At 50.0% G+C, this 18,396-nt stretch overlaps 9 protein-coding genes across 9 annotated transcripts; 5 read left to right on the top strand and 4 right to left on the bottom strand.

Moving 5' to 3' along the window:
- Window positions 1-190: 190 nt before the first annotated feature.
- Window positions 191-2,964, top strand: FOXG_12983 (uncharacterized protein). The gene is made up of 3 exons (XM_018392926.1): window positions 191-697; window positions 778-1,598; window positions 1,656-2,964. The coding sequence occupies exons 1-3, from the start codon at window positions 431-433 to the stop codon at window positions 2,632-2,634; spliced, it is 2,067 nt and encodes a 688-aa protein (XP_018251538.1). The 5' UTR covers window positions 191-430; the 3' UTR covers window positions 2,635-2,964.
- FOXG_12982 (4-carboxymuconolactone decarboxylase) lies at window positions 2,951-3,382 on the bottom strand (the record flags this gene model as incomplete). Its single annotated transcript, XM_018392925.1, has 1 exon — window positions 2,951-3,382. The coding sequence occupies one exon, from the start codon at window positions 3,380-3,382 to the stop codon at window positions 2,951-2,953; it is 432 nt and encodes a 143-aa protein (XP_018251537.1).
- Window positions 3,383-4,240: 858 nt separating this feature from the next.
- FOXG_12981 (uncharacterized protein) lies at window positions 4,241-5,364 on the top strand (the record flags this gene model as incomplete). The annotated part of the gene is made up of 4 exons (XM_018392924.1): window positions 4,241-4,277; window positions 4,329-4,501; window positions 4,565-4,768; window positions 4,828-5,364. 4 exons carry the CDS (start codon window positions 4,241-4,243, stop codon window positions 5,362-5,364), a joined length of 951 nt encoding a protein of 316 aa, XP_018251536.1.
- A 733-nt stretch (window positions 5,365-6,097) lies between these two features.
- On the top strand, window positions 6,098-7,827 carry FOXG_12980 (uncharacterized protein; the record flags this gene model as incomplete). Its single annotated transcript, XM_018392923.1, has 4 exons — window positions 6,098-6,351; window positions 6,409-6,492; window positions 6,578-7,154; window positions 7,231-7,827. 4 exons carry the CDS (start codon window positions 6,098-6,100, stop codon window positions 7,825-7,827), a joined length of 1,512 nt encoding a protein of 503 aa, XP_018251535.1.
- A 218-nt stretch (window positions 7,828-8,045) lies between these two features.
- On the bottom strand, window positions 8,046-8,832 carry FOXG_12979 (biphenyl-2,3-diol 1,2-dioxygenase). Its single transcript, XM_018392922.1, has 2 exons — window positions 8,373-8,832; window positions 8,046-8,287 (listed from the first exon to the last, which is right to left on the bottom strand). The coding sequence occupies exons 1-2, from the start codon at window positions 8,777-8,779 to the stop codon at window positions 8,272-8,274; spliced, it is 423 nt and encodes a 140-aa protein (XP_018251534.1). The 5' UTR covers window positions 8,780-8,832; the 3' UTR covers window positions 8,046-8,271.
- Window positions 8,833-8,845: 13 nt separating this feature from the next.
- FOXG_20829 (uncharacterized protein) lies at window positions 8,846-9,222 on the bottom strand (the record flags this gene model as incomplete). Its single annotated transcript, XM_018401136.1, has 2 exons — window positions 8,846-8,907; window positions 9,102-9,222. 2 exons carry the CDS (start codon window positions 9,220-9,222, stop codon window positions 8,846-8,848), a joined length of 183 nt encoding a protein of 60 aa, XP_018251533.1.
- A 3,019-nt stretch (window positions 9,223-12,241) lies between these two features.
- Window positions 12,242-13,770, top strand: FOXG_12977 (acyl-CoA dehydrogenase). The gene has a single exon (XM_018392921.1). The coding sequence runs from the start codon at window positions 12,289-12,291 to the stop codon at window positions 13,651-13,653; it is 1,365 nt and encodes a 454-aa protein (XP_018251532.1). The 5' UTR covers window positions 12,242-12,288; the 3' UTR covers window positions 13,654-13,770.
- Window positions 13,771-14,039: 269 nt separating this feature from the next.
- FOXG_20828 (uncharacterized protein) lies at window positions 14,040-15,155 on the top strand (the record flags this gene model as incomplete). Its single annotated transcript, XM_018401135.1, has 3 exons — window positions 14,040-14,587; window positions 14,637-14,746; window positions 14,797-15,155. The coding sequence occupies 3 exons, from the start codon at window positions 14,040-14,042 to the stop codon at window positions 15,153-15,155; spliced, it is 1,017 nt and encodes a 338-aa protein (XP_018251531.1).
- A 56-nt stretch (window positions 15,156-15,211) lies between these two features.
- Window positions 15,212-17,244, bottom strand: FOXG_20827 (uncharacterized protein; the record flags this gene model as incomplete). The annotated part of the gene is made up of 7 exons (XM_018401134.1): window positions 15,212-15,708; window positions 15,765-15,869; window positions 15,896-15,981; window positions 16,005-16,221; window positions 16,277-16,428; window positions 16,474-16,598; window positions 16,654-17,244. 7 exons carry the CDS (start codon window positions 17,242-17,244, stop codon window positions 15,212-15,214), a joined length of 1,773 nt encoding a protein of 590 aa, XP_018251530.1.
- Window positions 17,245-18,396: the final 1,152 nt, after the last annotated feature.

Raw genomic sequence — 18,396 nt, 5'->3', positions numbered from 1 at the left:
GTGTGAAGATGAGTTCCGGATCTGACCTTTTATGTCTAGGTGCCTTATGTGTGTGCCCTACTGACAGTAGTATCCTACCCCAGAAAACCGAACCACTGATCCCGGATCAGGTTCCAATGCTGGCACGTGATTTGAAGTCCCTCCTCCGCTCCTCACCCCGCACAGCGCCGACGTAGCCCATATGTCATCAGTCCAGATGTCACAGTTTGCTCAATTGGCCATTTCAGACTGCCCTCGAGAGGGTTGAGGTCGCATACTCCTCTCTGAACCATCTACCCCGTTTGGATCAACATAGCCATGTCCGACGCATCGCTTCCTGCCACAACACTTCATCGTTGCAGGCATTGTCTTCGCGAGTTTGCGCGCGCAGAACACCTAGTGAGGCACGAACGGACACGTCGGGAACCTTCCACACCAAAAGTGGGCCTTGATGAATACTCACATGCCTCTAGATACCAAAGAGAAGCCTTATGCTTGTCATCACTGCTCAGATGCCTTTTCCCGCCGAGACCTGCTTCGGAGGCATGAGATCAAGGTACACGGCATTTCAGACAGACTGAGACGACGAAGGCGCTCTGGCAACTCTCCCGATGTAATTTCTACCGTGCCTAGAGTCAATCCACTGTCCCAGTCCATCGAATCACTATTGGCGGATGGACATTCAAATGAATCGCCTGGCACCCAACATACGATCGACGTTAGTGGAATTTCCTTGGATCCGATCTACTCACTCTATGTTATGAAATAGGCTCTATTCTAACAGTGATATTTGTTCAGACATCATCCTCCCTCCAATGCATGCTCAACGAGCTTGGGTCTTCGGCGGTTCAGGCTCCTCTAGACATTGACATTGTGTTGGACAGCCAATGGCTAAACTTCGAAGCTAGCTCAGAAATGAACCTCGAATTTTTGAACAGAATGGACGACTCTCAGACTCAGATCTACACCATCAATCCCAATGCTATGCACTCGTCGACTCTCGATTTGGCCAATGAGCCTGCTCACTTACGAAACCAAAACGCCGATTTCGACCTGCATGGCCACGCGCGCCCTTCTACATCCGCCACGCTAGATTCTCAAAACCAGTCTAAATCTTCACAGTCTGAGGAAAATCTCACCATCACGGAGGACTATTGGCACTCGATGCAAGCCCAAATCGATCAGATCGGTGGTCCCAAGCTGCCGTCTCGGACAAAGCTGAGCCAATATATTCATCGCTACCTAGCCTGCTTCCACCGGCATCAGCCACTCTTCCACGACTGTACCTGGGTTCCAGTGCAGTGTCCAGTGCCCTTAACGTTAGCAGTTTGCGCAAATGGTGCTCTGTACATCCTGGAGCGCAAGATCGCTGTTGCTCTATTCCACACAGCAGTTAACCTGGCAAAACTCGCTCACAAAGGTATTTGCAGCTTACAACTATCGATGCTTCTTATAGCTTTTGCAGCTTGGAGCGGCGACCCTAAAGACCTTGAAATTGCTATGCAATTTCATGGGTGTCTGGCACTCGACATACGGCGGGAATGGACAAAGACAGCGGCGACTCCGAACCTCGACAGTACGACATGGGCTGGTTGGCGTGACAAGGAAATACTGAAACGGTACGTGGGCAAGAGTATCGAACCAATTTGATCCAAGATTTCTAACAGTGGTTCTAGTACAACGTATTGCTGTTTCACAGTCATGAACCTCATGTCCGTTGCTTACGATATCCCATCTCAGATACGCCTCGAAGATGAGTACGGCTTACCAGGACACGAGGAGCAATGGTGCGCCGCGAACGAGGAGGCTTGGACCAGGGCGACATACGAAGCAGGCCCACAGGAATGGCTGACAGCGGAATCTGTCATCCGGGGACTAGCCGATGCGTTCTCGCCATTGCCAACCAAGATTGGCATGTTCAGCTGCCATGTCATCATGTCATCTCTTTGCCAGAAAATCATGCTGTTCCGAAAGTCCTGCCATCCTGGAAGCCGGGCATACGATGAAGGGCGTCATTACTTTAGTCGGTGCTTGACTAGGTGGCAGATGATGTGGGAAAGCGAGCCGCAGTCGTTTATTTCGCCCGATCATCCCCGTGGGCCCATCATGTTCAACTCGACTGCTTTGCTGCGAGTTGCGTATATACGACTGGCTGCGGACTACTCACCTATTCGCAACCGTTTTGCCACCTGCATCTCGGATATTGATATTGCAGCTGCAATTGGGCACATGAAGCCACTAACTCGAGATGTGCACACGTATAAAGCCGTGATGCAGGCATGTCAGGCCCTGCGAGTCCCGGTAGGACTAGGCTTCACGGTTATTTGTCGATCAGCGTTCTGGACTTGGAGTGTTCAACATGCTCTCAGTTACTTTGAGTGCGCTTTGATGTTGTGGCAATGGCTGAACATGGCGCAGAGTGCGACCGACCTGACTGCGGACGAGATCAAGATCCTGGACATGGTAGAACAACTGGTCGACTCATCCAGTGCGGCCCAGAATGGAGAGGAAGCTCAGCATAGTCTATCAGTCCGCAGTCTGTGGCTGTTTGTCAATCTCTTAGATACGGGAGACCTGACAGTCTGGGGGCTTTGCCCGAAATTGGCCCGCGTGTTAGATGCGCGTTTGAAGCAGGCGACTGATCCTGCAGCGTGAGGTCGCGAAGTTCTTTTTCGTGGCGAAGTAGGTTGGAAAACATCTCATTTAGGCGCATTACCTTTATGCAAATCAACGTGGGGGTTTTGGTATGCCCATTACGATGAGGTGAGTATTGTGACCGTATGTGTCTACACTGGCCGTTTCGCAGGCATGACCTCGAGATGTTTCAAGTTCTGTACAACGGATCTCTTGGAATAAAGCCACACCACTGAGGGAATGAATACGCGTGGAATGGAGTATGGAACAGAACCAATGTATTTATCTCATCCTAATCGCATGGAGAACCGCGATATCTATTCAGGCACCCTTTCTTTCAAGGCTTGACCTCAACACCTTCCTTCTTCATGTCGATCAAGACCTTCTCAGCGGCCTTGAATGCCTCCATACCCGCCGGGACACCCATGTAGATGCACACCTGCACAAAAATCTCTCGAATCTCCGTAGCCGAAACTCCGTTGTTGACAGCGCCTCGGGTATGAACGGCAAGCTCGTGGATCTTGCCAGTCGCGGCAAGCATGGAAAGGTTGATGAGAGATCGTTGTTTCCGATCTAGGCCAGGTCGGTCCCAAACAGCACCCCAGCAGAATGCCGTGGTGAATTCTTGCATAGCTTTGGCAAACTCGGTAGAACCGTTCGCAAGGGCGTTGTCGACGTAGCTGTTACCCAAGACCTTGCGGCGGATGGGCATGCCAATGTCGTAGAGAGCCTGCTGGAGCTCAGGGCGGGTGGGAGTGTTGGGAGCCATTTTGATAGTGGAGATGTTGGTTCTAACGTGAAGTTAGGTTTTGTATTGGTTTAGTCGAGGTGGCGTGTGGGTGTTCTGGGAGATGGCGTGTACAGAATGATTTGAACTGAATAGCTCGTGAGGGCAATGTATCTAGGTAATAAATAGTAGATGGAAGGCTCAAGTCTTCGGCGACAGTTCAATCCATAATTTAGAGGATGGAGACGGTCCACAATGCGGAGGTAGAAACGCGACCATGAGTAGCTCAGATCAAAACCACGGCGATGGCCTTCGAAGGAGAAACTCCAAGATTCACAACCCCACAAATTCACAAATACCACCCACCTACCAAGAGAATCGTCTTCCGTGCCAGTCTCTCCACAACTCTCCACACCTTCCTAATATCCCCATGCCTCTCCACACTCTCCATATCCTCACAATGCTACGGTACCTACGCACTCTCTACACCCTCACGCGTTCTAACAGCTTCCTCACACACTCTCCACGGTACACGCGCACACTCCGTAGTGTAGGGAGATGTGTGCGATGCGGCAATCACGCTACAAGCCCTACGGGCGATTAAGATTCGGCGGGATGTTGAACACCCTGAGAGATTGGAGATCCCTTAGACCTTCCTGGAATGACGCCACGGGGGTCGTAACGGCCATTCTCATGATGGCTTCGGCGAAGGGGAAGCACATGCGGCCTATACAGACTGCCCCATGAGGACCTATATTAGTTCCGTACTCCTATGGCTTGGGCTTGCCATATGTTTGGAACTGTCTCACTTTCCTCGAACACCGTAACTGCTTTCCTTAGCCTCTGTCCACTTCTTAACTTGGGCTGTTATCTTCGCAGAAACCCAACCACACATTCACCATGGGCAGTATTCCAATAACCACATATGGATTCATTGGTATGGATATGATGCTAGCTCTATCATAATGTTAGCTGACACGAGCTCAAGGCTTGGGCCAAATGGGCCACGGTATGGCCAAGAACCTCCGACAGAAACTCCCCCAGAACTATCCCATGATAGTCTTCGACGTCAATAAGGAAGCAGTCAACAAGTTTCTCCAGGAACATGCTGGAACAAATGTCACTGCCTCTTCGTCCCCGAAGGAAATAGCAGAGGTCGCAGTGAGTACACAAACGAGGAATATTGTGCACTGAACATGCCCCGCTCTAACAAACTCTTCGTAGGATGTGATCCTAACATCTGTGCCCCAAGCCGCCCACGTTAAGGCAGTGTTTCTTCATCCGGAAACGGGACTTTTGGCGGCGGCGCCTGGTGAGGGAAAAAGGTTGTTTCTTGAACTCAGCACAATTGAAGTTGCCGCTTCTACTGAAGTTGCGAATGCGGTCGAGTCTGGAGGCTACGGCGAGTTCATTGATGCGCCGTGCTCGGTGGGTTGAACCCTGAAAATTCTAGCACCATTCTGCGATACTAAATATCTACATGTTAGGGCGGCGCGATGGGTGCAGAGAAAGGAGCGTTATCCTTTATGGTCGGTAGCCCGGATCATCTTTTCCTGCGGGTGCTCGAGATCTGCAAGCTCATGGGAACAGCGAGCAGCATTTTCCACTGCGGTGCGCTCGGTGCCGGCCTCAAGACCAAAGTCTTGAACAATTACCTATCGTCTCTGACAACTCTGGCCACTGCAGAGACCATCAATATTGGAGCTCGAAGTGGCTTGGATATTTACAAACTCAACGAAGTTATCAACGCGAGTTCCGGCATGAGCTTCAATACTAAGGTTAACAACCCAGTTCCCGGGCTGACCCCCAAGAATGCCGCAAGCAATGGGTACATCGGCGGGTTTTCGCTCGAGCTTTGCCTGGGTGTGCTTGAGTTAGGATACCAGGAAGCACAAGCTGTTGGCGCTAGAGTCGTACTTGGAAAGCAGATGGTGGATGTGTACCGCGCGGCAGCTGAAGAGCCTAGGTACCAGGGCAAGGACTCGAAGATCATTTACAAATGGCTTCAAGGAGAGGACGCTTAGAATATTGGATGGCCTGGGACAGATTCGTAACTATGCGCCAGACTAGATTGAACAGGTAGAATTTACATTTCATGACATGGCCCGAACTCTATCTAGAACTGGTAATCGTCGTGACTCTAATAAATCAACAAACGAAACTCGTAGTGATGCCTGCGCTATTGTTAGAACCACTCTTTCAACCAAGGTCCAGCGAGAAACTTTCCCCCACGGATCAATTTCCATTTCTTGTTTCTGTCTCTGAATCTCGCGATTTGCAGGCCGCTATTGGAGTACAGGACCTCATACCGAGCCCCGCCTGTTTTGATTTAGTACTACTAATGACTATACATGCTACTCATACTCGCTCCAAAACTGCTTAGCTCTCCAACTCGTTCTCCAACATCCTAGTCATCCAAGCCCTTCTCCACAAACTCACTCAGGACACCGCTCCAACCGGCGTGTATCTAGTCATTAGACTTTGCAAGGGCGAAGGCGTGGCGCCACATGATTTGGGTTCATTTGGGGTAAAACTCGTTAGACCGCGTTCGCTCGGGCTCTACTCCAGGTTTTCCCCATGGGGACGGGAGATAGAGGCATTGAACCTCTCAAACCAGGCGTGAATAAAAGACATCATAGAGATATTTATAAAGACTCCTTTTCAACATTTTGAATCACCCAGCAATCTTCCTTTCAGAAACCCTTACTATCGTCTCTGCGAAAATCCTCTACCCAGCCTCGTGCTCGTGTTCTCACCATGACCCAACAAAGCGACCCAACCGACAATGTTTCGGCCGATAAGCAAAATCCTGTATCTCCTTTTGTTGAGCATGTTGATCGCTCAGAAGGAACAATGCACAACGAAAAAGGTGTTGCTCTAGCCGATAGCGATGTCATTGACGAGGAGTACCGAGCGCGAGAGAAGAAGCTCGTCCGAAAGCTTGACATGACCCTGATGCCTATCATTTTCATTCTCTACTTGTTCAACTATCTTGATAGGAACAACATTGCGTATGCGACAAACTATCTTGGTGTACGAAATTGCTGCTTATGATACCAAACTCTTAGTCAGGCCAAGCTGGACTCATTCGAAGAGGACCTGGGATTGACTGGGAATGATTTCAATATTGCAGTTTCAATCCTAAACGTCGGGTGAGAGCACACCACAAATCATGAGTTGATTCATATTTTCCATCCATGAAGTACTAATGAACCTTTTTTTTTTTTTTTTCTCAAGATACATGCTTATGCAGCTTCCGTCGAACATGATTCTCACGCGAGTGCGACCTTCTATATACATGCCGATCTGGGTTTGCGCTTGGTCTTGTATCTCCGCTGCAACGGCGGGTGTCCATAACTTTTCAGGCCTCATCGCGGTGAGGTTCTTCCTTGGAGTCTCCGAAGCTCCGTTCTTTCCCGGGGCCTTCTACTTGCTTTCGTGCTGGTACACCAGAAAGGAACTGGCACTTCGCTATGCTGTGCTTTACTCGGGATTGGTGCTCGCTACAGCCATATCTGGGCTCCTCGCCGCCGGTGTCTTTGCTGGGCTTTCTGGTGCGCACGGCCTCGCAGGCTGGCGGTGGCTGTTCATCATTGAAGGGGCGGGCAGTTTCTTCTTCGGAGCCGCAGCGTTTTTTATTCTTCCCGATTTTCCAAACTCAAAGACTGGCGCGACACAGTGGCTGTTCAATGAAGGGGAGCGTGAGTTGTCTGTTTCGCGAATGTCTAGTGACGCTGTGTCGAACCAAGAACAGAACGAATCCATCCGATACGGCCTGAAACTGGCCGTCACAGATTACAAGGTCTGGCTTTTTGTGAGTATTCCTATCTAGGGCTGCTTTCTTATAGATTACGCCATGCTCTTTGGGCTAACTAACTATTGTCAACTAGGCACTCATGTTGTGCTCAAATCATACTGCATATGGATTCAACAACTTCTTCCCAGCCATCGTACGTGGATTCAATCTCGGAGACCGAACAATCACACTCGTATGCACCGCACCTCCTTATCTGATCGGAGCGGTCCTATCATATGCCATTGCATGGTCTAGCGATCGAAGGGCTGAGCGAGGCTACCATATCTCCATTCCCATGATTGTGGCCATGGTCGGATATATCATCAACGTCTCTGTCTTGAATATTCCTGCCAGGTATTTCGCCGCATTTCTTTACGTGTCCGGTTGTTTCGGCGCAAATGCAGCGGTTTATAGCTGGGCGGCGACCTCTGTCAGCCAAACACCTCAGAAGAAAGCCTGCGCGACGGCTATCATCAACGTTGTGGGCCAGTTTGGCAATATCTTGAGCCCTTATTTCTTTGACGACAAGGACGAGCCACGATACACGAAAGCTATGTTACTCTTGATGGCATTTTGCGTTCTCAATGCTAGCTTGTGTTTCCTCATGAAATTCATCTTACACAGGGAGAATAAGAAGATCATTGCTCAGCATGAGGGAACGGTCATAATTCCCAACCTTTATACTCTTTAAAATTAGTACGATGATCGGAAATCGAGGATGGGCTTGCTTTAAGGGGAGATTCAACTACTGTTAGGCCGTCCGCTCCATCGAGAGCAGTTGCTGCTGGCACGGAGTCGGGGAGAGTCAACATTTGCGGTATTGATGATTCCAAACCGCTGCCAATTCTCATGGGCCTTTTATTATTTTACCATAAAGAACCCCGCGACTGAGACTCAAGAAAGAGGTATGGGAAATGTCAAAAAGATCCGGGGAGGTTCTGCGCCATTCGCGGACGCACATGTCGTATAGCAATTGTCAATTGAGCCTCTTCAATCTACATGGGCTGCATCATGCCATTTATAACGTTCATGTCCAATATTGCATCTCTGGCGCAACGATCCCCGCAACCATACCCCATCGCAAGAATATCTCAGCTGAGGCTGCATTCGATCTCGTACATCATCGTCGCCTGGTTCAATAGTGTGAAAGCCTTTGAGTCATGTATCAGCATTCTCATCCAAATCTTGCGCTCGATCACCCAAGCAACGAAACGGTCAATATTAGAGAGTACTTACTCAACCAAGTTTCCATCAGGGTCTCTGACATAGACACTGCGGATCGGACCTTGCGCACCAGTACGCTTCACGACCATCCCGTCTTCAAGAACCTCAATTCCGTCCTGCGTGAAGCCTTTTATCACCTCTTCAAGGTTTGTCCCTTCTTCGACCACAAAGCAAAAGTCTGCAGTGCCGGGAGATGCAAGAGTAGCTTTTGGCTCGAACTCTTTGCCTTGTTGATGTAAATTGATCTTATGTGGGCCAAATTTAAGCGCATGACGTTGAACGGATGGCTCAGTGGGCGAGGTGAATATTTCTGGCTTCATACCCAAGTACTTTGAGTACCAGTTGGCCGTGCTGGTCACATTTTTGCAAGTGAGGACCAAATGGTCGAGTGATTTGACGATGGCGCGGGCTCTGGACATGGTGATAAGTATTAAGGGAAAGACAAGACACAATCTGTGACAGACGCTGGCCGATGAGGTCAACGACTAATACTCGGATAATGAGGAGCCTGGAGGCAGGCAATGGATAGGAGATCCGAAGCAGCGTTCTACATAAGTAAAGTAAGTAAATTTTTCAGGCTTACTTACTTACTTACTAACGATATCCATACTTACTTGCCACCCCGAACTACTTACTTACTTTACTTGCTTACTTGCAAGTAAAGTGGATCCATATACCATAGCCAATCATCTTACAGCATCGTGTCCTGATGTCCCCTTGGTTTTGCCCAGGAAATCGCACCAGTGCGAGCCCAGTTTCTAAGGCATTGCAATGCCTCCACAGTAACCCAGTGCAGGGCGTTCCTTTGTGAAGATATGGTGAGCTTTGCGGCACTGAAAACACGTTCATTCTCGCTGGACATGGCTGAGATAGAAAGTAGGTCCATCGCCATATTGAATAACCGTGGGAACTAAGTCTTGCGGCCAAGCCACCATTGGAGCAATTGCTCTTCCTTGAAGTCTTCCTCTGGAACCATTTGTAGGTATAGGTTGATCTCATCCGGAGCTTCTTTCCTGGCCTTCTTGGGGAAGTTTGCAGTGCGCAACAATAACTTTGATCCATGAAATGCCGGAGGGGAGTCTAGAGACACTGGTGTCTAATTACCTTGAGCATAGTGCCTGTCAAAGTAATCTCTGAAGTCCCGAAGGATCGAGTCTACTTGGTTCGGTAGCCTAAGCTGCAGGAACCCAATGCCGTATCCTGGGTGTAATATCATAGCTGCCCAGTAAACAACGCTCCGCTCCATCAAATTGCGGTATTTGTCGAGCTTTGATATTGCATACTTAATCGAGTGTTATATGAAATATAGCCTATCGTCGGACAACTCGAAGGGCTCAGGATCTAGGTCCTTGTCTTCGAATTGTACCGAGATCTCTGCTTGGTATAGTGGAGAACTCGGTTCTCCGCTGGTAGTCGATTCCATGGTTGAATATCTGCCCCAGGTAGATACGCCAGTGTCCTGTTGCAGCTCTCCCTGTTGCTCTCTCTCTCTGCCATCAGTAGGCGCAGCGACTATGATACAATCAAGTACTGGCTCTTCGAGAGTGATCCTCGGCGCCCGATACGGCGCAGGGATAAGGTTGGAAGAATACCGCTGTCGCATTTCAGATAGATGGTCCTTCAAGAGGTACATGGTGGGAAGTACCTCTGCAAATCTAGGAGCGCGACCCTCAAAGTGCTTGGTATACGTGAGGTAAGGCTGTAGGATTTCGATGATCTCGGCGAGTACTACCCAGTCTTCACAGCTAAGAACGTCCTCGGCGGAGACCCTTTTTTCTTCCTTGGGGTCAAGAAGACTAAGCTTGCAAAAGACATCGATAATGTCCCGAAGTCTGAGCGCGCGATGGACCATCAAATAGACAGAATTCCATCGCGTATCATTATCTGCCTTGACCATCAAGCCTTTGAGAGTGTCGTCGACAAACCATACTCCCAATTCGGCCATGATTGATTGGTCGACCTTGCCACTTGTGATGGATAGGAAAAGCTCCTTACGTTGAGGGTTTCTTCTGATCCAGTAGACCAGATTATAGAGTTTTCTAATAGGGCCTCTTTTTCTCCATTCACGGAGTAATTCACGTTCTTTCTTCTGGTCTTTCTCTGCAATGTGACTGTCAAATATGTCACTAGAATCGCCCTCTAAGAAGGCCTTTGCTGATAGGTTGAGGATATGGCTAACACAGCAGATTCGCCGCTCGCCTTCCAAGCCCTTAAGCCCAGTAGGACTTGCCCGGGGATTGAACATCTTAAGCAAAGCCTGGATATAAGTATCGCAAGGGTCAGCGTTATCTGCTGTGAAGAACCTGATCTTCTTTTCCAAGCCGTATTTCCGGATGACCTTAGCCATTAAGATGGCCTGATTTTCGCCACCGTGACTGCCAGAGAGCTTCTCTAGGCTGATAAGGCGGACTTGTGGTATCCCGGCTATATTAACATAGTACGCTATCACCGAAAGCATAGTAATACCATTAGGCGAAGTCTACATATTAAAGGAAGTATAAACCTTTAATAAGGCTTTATTTATCTCATCCTTTAACATCCTCGTGTGTTCTTCGAATTCTTATAAGATCCACCTTCTTACGGTGTTTCCCGACGTCGGCAGAACTTCGATAACAAACCCGTCATCTAGGAAGGCAAGAAGCTATCGAAATAGCTTGTGTTCAACACCATAAAGAGGGATATTGGCATCCGTAATCCAGCCGAGAAGAAGTCGCTTAAAGATGTCTGCTCTACTCTCAACGATCAGCGGCCTTCTTTTGGCGGCCCGCTTTTGCATATCAAGGACCGATACAGAGGATGACGGAGCCGGAGATGTTCTATTCGACGATTCGGGCTCTGAATCAGGACCGTTGTCGTGTGCAGTAGATGGCTTATATATATGATAGTCGTTGTTCAAGTGGTAGATCGGGGAGGTAGTTGCCTTAGCCTCCAATATCTTAACCTGGTTCCGTGCGTTACATAAACCACAAACCCAGTATCGGCCACCTGCTGTACCGTCGTCGCTAAGCCTGATGACGTATTTGCCGTACCGAAGGATCCATGAAAGGCTTCTCCTTCGCTTTTTGTGTATCCAGTCCTCTAGGATATATCGGAGACCGTCGATGTATAGCGAAGGGAGTGAAGAAGGTTGAGCGACGTCGAGATGCTTAGGCCGAACGGTCGCCAGTTGGCTTGCTACGCTTCTTGTGCGCCGAAGGTTCGAAAGGGCACTATTGCCAGCCACGGACTGGGTCGTCTCGAAGGAGAAGGAAGAGGAAGTTCCCGCAATGGATTCTTTGTCAGGCATCTCGAAAATAGAGCGAAATACGGTATCCAGGTTCGGGGATATCAGCTGCGTCAATGCACTGTCGCGTTGCTGCAGCAGATTATTGCGCGATAAGGACCAACTGTGGGAAGGAATCCTGTTAGACAATTGGCTCTACAGGGATCAGAGATGGCACCAGTTAATTGATGAGAAATATCTTAGGAATAAAAGAAATTTGAATAGCCATGTGTTCAGGTATGGCTATTTAAGCTCATGTCGTTAGGATTAGAGCACTTAATGCGATAAACCGGATGTGAAACCGGATATATGACCCCAACGTATGGGTCGCGTTTTACATCTGGTTGCACGGCGCTTGCGGTTTTGTCCCACTTACTTAGATCTTACTTACTTACTTGCTTCTTAGAGGCTTTACTTACTTACTTCGCTGCCGGGCTTACTTACTTACTTATTACTTACTTACTTGGTTACTTACTTGCAATTACTTTACTTATGTCGAACGCTGATCCGAAGGAGGATCCACAGGTCTCGGGTATTACCATATCCGGTTAGACATTGCCACACTCGGGCAAAGGGAGCCGAGCACATCAGCTACAACAATTCGATTCGCTAACAGCATTAAAAGCCCATGCTACAGCGAGCCATTCAGTGAGCTATCTAGTCGCCATGATCAAATCCCTCCCGATGCCAGCAAAAATGTCACAATCAACTGCAAGGGCACTGCAACGTCTGAAGGCTCATTCCAGCCTCTCCTTGTGGCGAAGCCTGCCACATGGGTACACCAGGCGCTCATTTTCTGTCACATGCTCAAGACGCCTTATGGAGACGAGCGGCTTCTCGGATACGCAATTGACTGTTCGAGAAGCAGTCAGTCAGCTCTGCTCCAATTTCCCTAACACCTACTGGCAGGAAAGAGATCAAACTGAACATGATCCGCAAGACTTTCACGCTGCCCTCGCCAAGGACGGATGGCTCGGCATAGCCCTCCCCGAAGCCCTCGGCGGTTCAGGCCTAGGCATCTCCGAGGCGGTTATGATGATGCAAACTATTACCGAGAGCGGCGCAGGCATGGCAGGCGCCCAGGCAATCCATGCGAATGTCTATGCTACGCAGCCCCTAGCAAAATTCGGCACAGAGAAGCAGCTGGAAAGCATAATACCGAACATCATCCAAGGCAAATGGCGTGTTTGTTTCGGCGTCACAGAGCCCAATAGTGGTCTCGACACATTGCGGCTGACCACCACGGCTACCAAACAGCAAGATGGCTCATATCGCGTCAGCGGCCAAAAGATCTGGATTACCTGCGCCCAAGTCGCATCCAAGATGATTCTGTTGGCGCGAACTGCTCCATTAGACCCCAAGAAGCCAAGCGATGGATTATCTCTTTTTTGCATTGATCTCAACCGAGACCAGCGAGGTCTAGACCTGCGCAAGATAAGAAAGATGGGAGGAAAGGCTGTTGATGCAAACGAGGTCTTCTTTGACAATTATAGCATCCCTGCTGATAGCCTTATCGGAGACGAAGGACAGGGCTTCAAGATTATCCTACATGGCATGAATGCCGAGCGTTGTCTTCTTGCCGGCGAGGCTCTTGGTCTTGGTTACGCAGCTTTAAACAAGGCAGCCGAGTATGCCAGGGACCGGACTGTCTTCCAGCGTCCTATCGGCCAAAACCAAGCTATAGCACACCCGCTCGCAGATGCATATATGAAGCTTGAAGCCGCTAAGCTGGCGACCTACCATGCCGCCAGGCTTTACGACGACAGCAGCAAAGAGGGCTTCTCCGATACCAAGATCAGCCCTGTGTCTGTGGGAGTGGCATGTAACAGTGCCAAGTATATGGCGGCTGAGGCGGCTTTCACGGCCTGCGAGCGGGCTGTTCTGACACATGGCGGCATGGGATACGCGGCTGAGTACGACGTGGAAAGGTGGTTTAGAGAGTGCCTTGTCCCACGCATCGCCCCTGTAAGCCGCGAAATGATTCTGAACTACATTAGCGAGAAGGTTCTGGCGCTTCCCCGTAGCTATTAAAAGTCACCTCGATTAGCGAGCTTAGGCTCTGGACAATGTATCATGTGTTTTAGCTCAGTTTGAGGAAGCATGAACAAGCAGCCTATCATCACACCCGACCGAAAACCTCGAGTTAGGGCCCCGAATCAGTTTGTGAAACGTGGAAAGTGCCTTCATATTTGTGTCTTCGGTCTTTCCAATCAGGCTGGAGTCTCGTAAGTTTTCTTCTTGAGCTAGACAGTTACCCGTAAATGAGGCTTGCAGTTTCTTGCGTTTCTCTTCCGGCTCTGATAGCCGACTTCGGGATGGCGGAACCGGAGGTGCCAGTTCCCTGCATATTAATCTACCCGAGGGGACCGACGCATAAGATTTGGCTGGTTTCTCACCATGTAGGGATGTCTTCAGTCATGAAACTATTTACCACCTCACGTCTTGGTAGTCCACTTCGCCTGGTAAGCCGTAGCTCTCAAAAGCGATTTGCAAGCACTTCGGGTTCGGATGTTGCCCAACAACTCTTGAGCCAACTCAAAGGTCGTGTCACAACGCGTCGACAAGTCCTAGACGGCAACCAGCTTCAGAAGCTCAGTCTCACTCTTGACCGACGACACCTTCACCCTGGACATGATATTTCTGTAATGGCACCAGCTAATGGCACGGTCCTACCACCAGGCTACCATCTGGTCTATTTCACACCAAGCGGAACGGAACTTGATTTAGGAGTAGATGGGACTGATCGAAGCTTTAATGCTCTGGAGCCGTTTACGCGACGTATGTGGGCGGGAGGACGTATGCAATGGGCCAAAGACCGTCCCTTGCGCGTTGGTGAAGAAATCGAGGAGCGCACCTATTTGCTATCTGCGGAGCCAAAGAAAAGCCGGGACGGAACCGAAATGATAGTAGTTACTATTGAGAAAGAGTTTTGGGGTTCGCAGGGGCTCACTCTGACCGACCAAAGGTGAAGTCCCTTGTTTATCAATGGCAACTCATATTGAAAAAGATAATAGGTCTTGGATATTCCGCACAGAGCTCTCGGAGCCTCTGGAGAACACTGCTGTGCCTACCCGCTTGGTGACAGCACAGACAAGCGTCGAAACTGTGCAGCACTCACCGACAGGTATGTTTGCCATAGCATCGCCGGGCGATGCTCTCGCTAATGTTTGTTAGGGTACCCAGAGCGCCAGATGAAGTGGTCTCCTATATCTCTCTTCCGCTTCTCGGCGCTGACGTTCAACGCGCATAGAATACACTATGATGCGGCCTGGAGTCAAGGAGTTGAGAACCATCGTGGCCTTGTCGTGCATGGTCCGCTTAACCTGATCAACTTGCTTGACTACTGGCGTGACGTTCACGCTGTTTCCGATGGTGCAGGACCAAGTGAGATTACATACAGAGCACTGTCACCTCTATACTCGGGCGAGCGTTATGCCGTCAAGACTAGTCCTGGCGAGAAGTCCAAGGGAAATGTCGAGATTCTGGTGGAAAGGAAGGGCACATTATGTATGAAGGGGGTGATTTTAGAATGATAGATAGCGGTTGAGCCCTGTAAAGGAAATGCGGACGGTAGATTAGTCTGAATGAATTAAACCATCTGATTTTCCAAAGTCTCCCAATCTAGTTGTTCTACACCAGTCAGTGAGAGCGACGGGTTGTGATAAATCCAGTATAAATCATCTTCGCCCTCGAGCACAATGTCCCCAAGGTCTTGTGCCCCAGCCATCACGGCATCTTGCTCTCCAAGGGCACTCTCAGTGGTCAGGGTTTGACCTTGTGACTCACCTGATGCCATGGGCGCTGCCCCCGATGCATGAAAAGAAAAAGGTTGCATAAGCATTTGTGGTTGTGCCGCGTCGACATCTGGCGTCTCTGTCTCAAGAGTTAGGCTGGCGCACATCTGATCGATCTCGGCCAGACGCTTCGTAGCGGCTCGATTGCCCAGGTTGGAGAGATGCATGAGGATGCTCCGGACACTCTCAATGCCTTGATAGGCCTGGGCTTTATCAGAGTTGATTATGACCGCGAGAACGAAAATAAACCCGGTGGAGAAAAGACAGTCGAGATCAAGGAAAGCATGCTTGGCTGGTTTGTCAAGAGTGTCAGCCAAGAGCTAGATTAGCAAAGCCAAAGATGCGCACCAATAATGTCTTGTTTACATAAACCATGAAGAATGACCAAGCTCTTGCGGGCTGCTTCAACGCATGTATCTGCAAGCCGGTGGCATAGTCTTGACCTCGCAGGATCTTACCGAGAGTAGTTTTTACTTCACCAGTGACTTTGTCAGGGAAGCTGTAGTCAGACGTATAGCCAAAGTACATGTTCTTGGTTGAAACGCCGCCGATAACAACAGTGTCGCTTAGATAATCGCCTCGACCAACGTTACCTGATTGACTGTCAAATGGAGGGATGCGATTGTCCTCGCCGACGACAATTGTGAGCTGGACAACGGTGCCTCGTTGAGTAAGAGCTCGGCAGGATTTGATCCGCCTGCAATTTCAACTGGCATATCATTTTCGATCTTGCGGAGTGAGTGTAGGATGTCCTGTACCTCCATGATGAAAATGGCCTCCTGGTCATTGTTTTGCGAGTAGATGGCTCGAAAAAGGTCAGTGTGATGTATTCAGACACGAATGCGCAGGGTTAGACTAACTGGTGGTGATACGGCCGGTAATCTGAGCCAGCTTTGCATTAACTGCAATGGCAGCAGCGGATTGGTATCCGATTTGGTCCGCGGGCTGGGTTGCAGTGATTTCCGCGTCTGAAATGGATATGGGGAAGCCTACAGCAGCAGCAAGTCTTCTGCTACGGCGTCAGGCCATGCCGACACTATACTCGAGGGTGACATACCGTTCCTGCATGTAGATGGACCACCAGAGCCGGTTTCGATGCACAGCTTCCGAACGCCTGTGACTTCGGTAAGATCCAGACTTGTGAAGAGAGAGACCTAACGATAAGCGGAGGGCTGTGCTCGCCTGCAACGATGTAAGCTTCTGCTGGCAAGGCTGAGGGTCTGAGTCAACTACTGACGTAGAGATAAGCGTCCTCTTTTCGGTCTGCGATTTGCAGGTAGAGAGCCGACAGTCCCATGAGTTCGATGCCCAGGACTCCTTGCTTTCGCAGGCTGCTCAGATCGGGCATACGGTTGAGCGCCTCCTGGAAAAACTCATTACCTGGCGGTTTGGACATGTCATCCCATTTGGCTTGAAGAAGCCTCCCGATTGCAAAGACCAGGAGACACTCAGCATACCATAGCTCGGTCACTCCAGTTTCAACGGCGTCATCGTTGAAGAGGGAGAATAAATTATCCGAAAAGGTTCTAACGTCGAAAAGGTGCTGTGATATACCCACGTTCAGGACAACAATGTTCAGCATGCTGTGTGCGTCTTCTTCTGTAGGCCAGTACTTGATCTTGTCCAAACCTAGCCGGCTCTGGCACATTGACCGTGGCGTAGCATCAGCAGGCCGAGCGGAGACCGGACCTGGGTTTGGACGCGATCGCTCAGTCAAGAGGGTCCTCAGCTCAGAGCTAAATGTGTCGCTCGAAGAGAGAGACGTCCCAGGCGCAAGAGCTGGGTGAAAGGAGGTCAAACGGTTAGCACGATCCGATAGAAGTAACATGAGATGGTGATGTTGCCTCGCTCACCTCTCGGTCCCGGGTTTGGCTTTGCGCTGGATTTCACTGCCGGTCTGAGGTCCTCACGATGTGGAGATTGAGGAGCTAGCGACGGTTGTTGCTGCTGCTGCTGCGTATCTTGGCCATCATGTGAAGTACTGCCTTCTGCCCGGCCTCCGGATAATGAAGGCGGTCTCTGAGCTCCAGGAGATGGCAAGCTGTGTGCAGAGGCAGGCTGTTCAGAGCCTGCTTGGCCTATGTCTCGGATGAAGTTAGCACCCAAAAGTCTTGTAAGAAAATGTGATGTCATGCGATGCCAAGTACCGTCACGGTTCTCATATTGTGCCACTCTCTCCTCCAAGTTGCGTATGTGGCTGGTGGTAGTCAGTCAGTCAGCTAAGTGCCAACTCTTTTTGGGGGGACGATGCAATGTAGCGTACGTGACTGAATAGAGTCTCCGCCTGGACGGCCGAGTAAAAACACAGTTCAGGCCGCGTTTGACGCAGTAGACGCAAGGTCGCGTGCCGGAGCACTTGACCTTCTTGTCACGGCACACGAGACATGCTGTAGAGGTGCGTAGGCCGACGCCGACGCCGTCTCCGCGTCGGGCACGGCTTGGCGGCGGTTGTTGAAGCAAAAACGGGTTGATTGTGTTGTTATTAGTTCTAAGTTACATCTGTCTGAGAGGAGCACAGCTCCTTACATAGTATCCACATCGCAGCCACCAGTAGGTCGGACCACCTTAGCCACACTGTCTCAACACTCCCACTCGAGCTGCTGTTGGGCTTGATGTGCACGCCTGTCGAGCCTCGTTAAAACCCCAAAAACACCTTCGTGGGTGAAAACTGCAGGGAAAGAGCTATCTCGACATGGGCGCTCAGGATCTCTTAATGGTCTCGTGCACTCTTGGAGCAGTGAGTCTTCTTCTGTCCGCAGAAGATCTCCCTCAAAGTTCATCTTTGCACCTTTCCTTTCAGTCCAGTGCGATCCTGAACTTGCGGGTCTTCTTCTTGTCCACAGAAGATCTCCTACTGACACCCATCTTTGCACGGTCTTGCAAGCTTTCTTGGGACTGCAGGTCTTCTTCTATCCACAGAAGATCTCCTGCCTCTGCCCGTCTCTGCAGGTCTTGCAATCTTTCTTTGGCATCGTAGGTC

Source organism: Fusarium oxysporum, chromosome 9 (genome assembly GCF_000149955.1).
Source record: "Fusarium oxysporum f. sp. lycopersici 4287 chromosome 9, whole genome shotgun sequence".
NCBI lineage: Eukaryota > Fungi > Ascomycota > Sordariomycetes > Hypocreales > Nectriaceae > Fusarium > Fusarium oxysporum.
The sequence above is the reverse complement of the archived record's forward strand: the minus strand, read 5'-3'. Positions and strand labels throughout refer to the sequence as shown.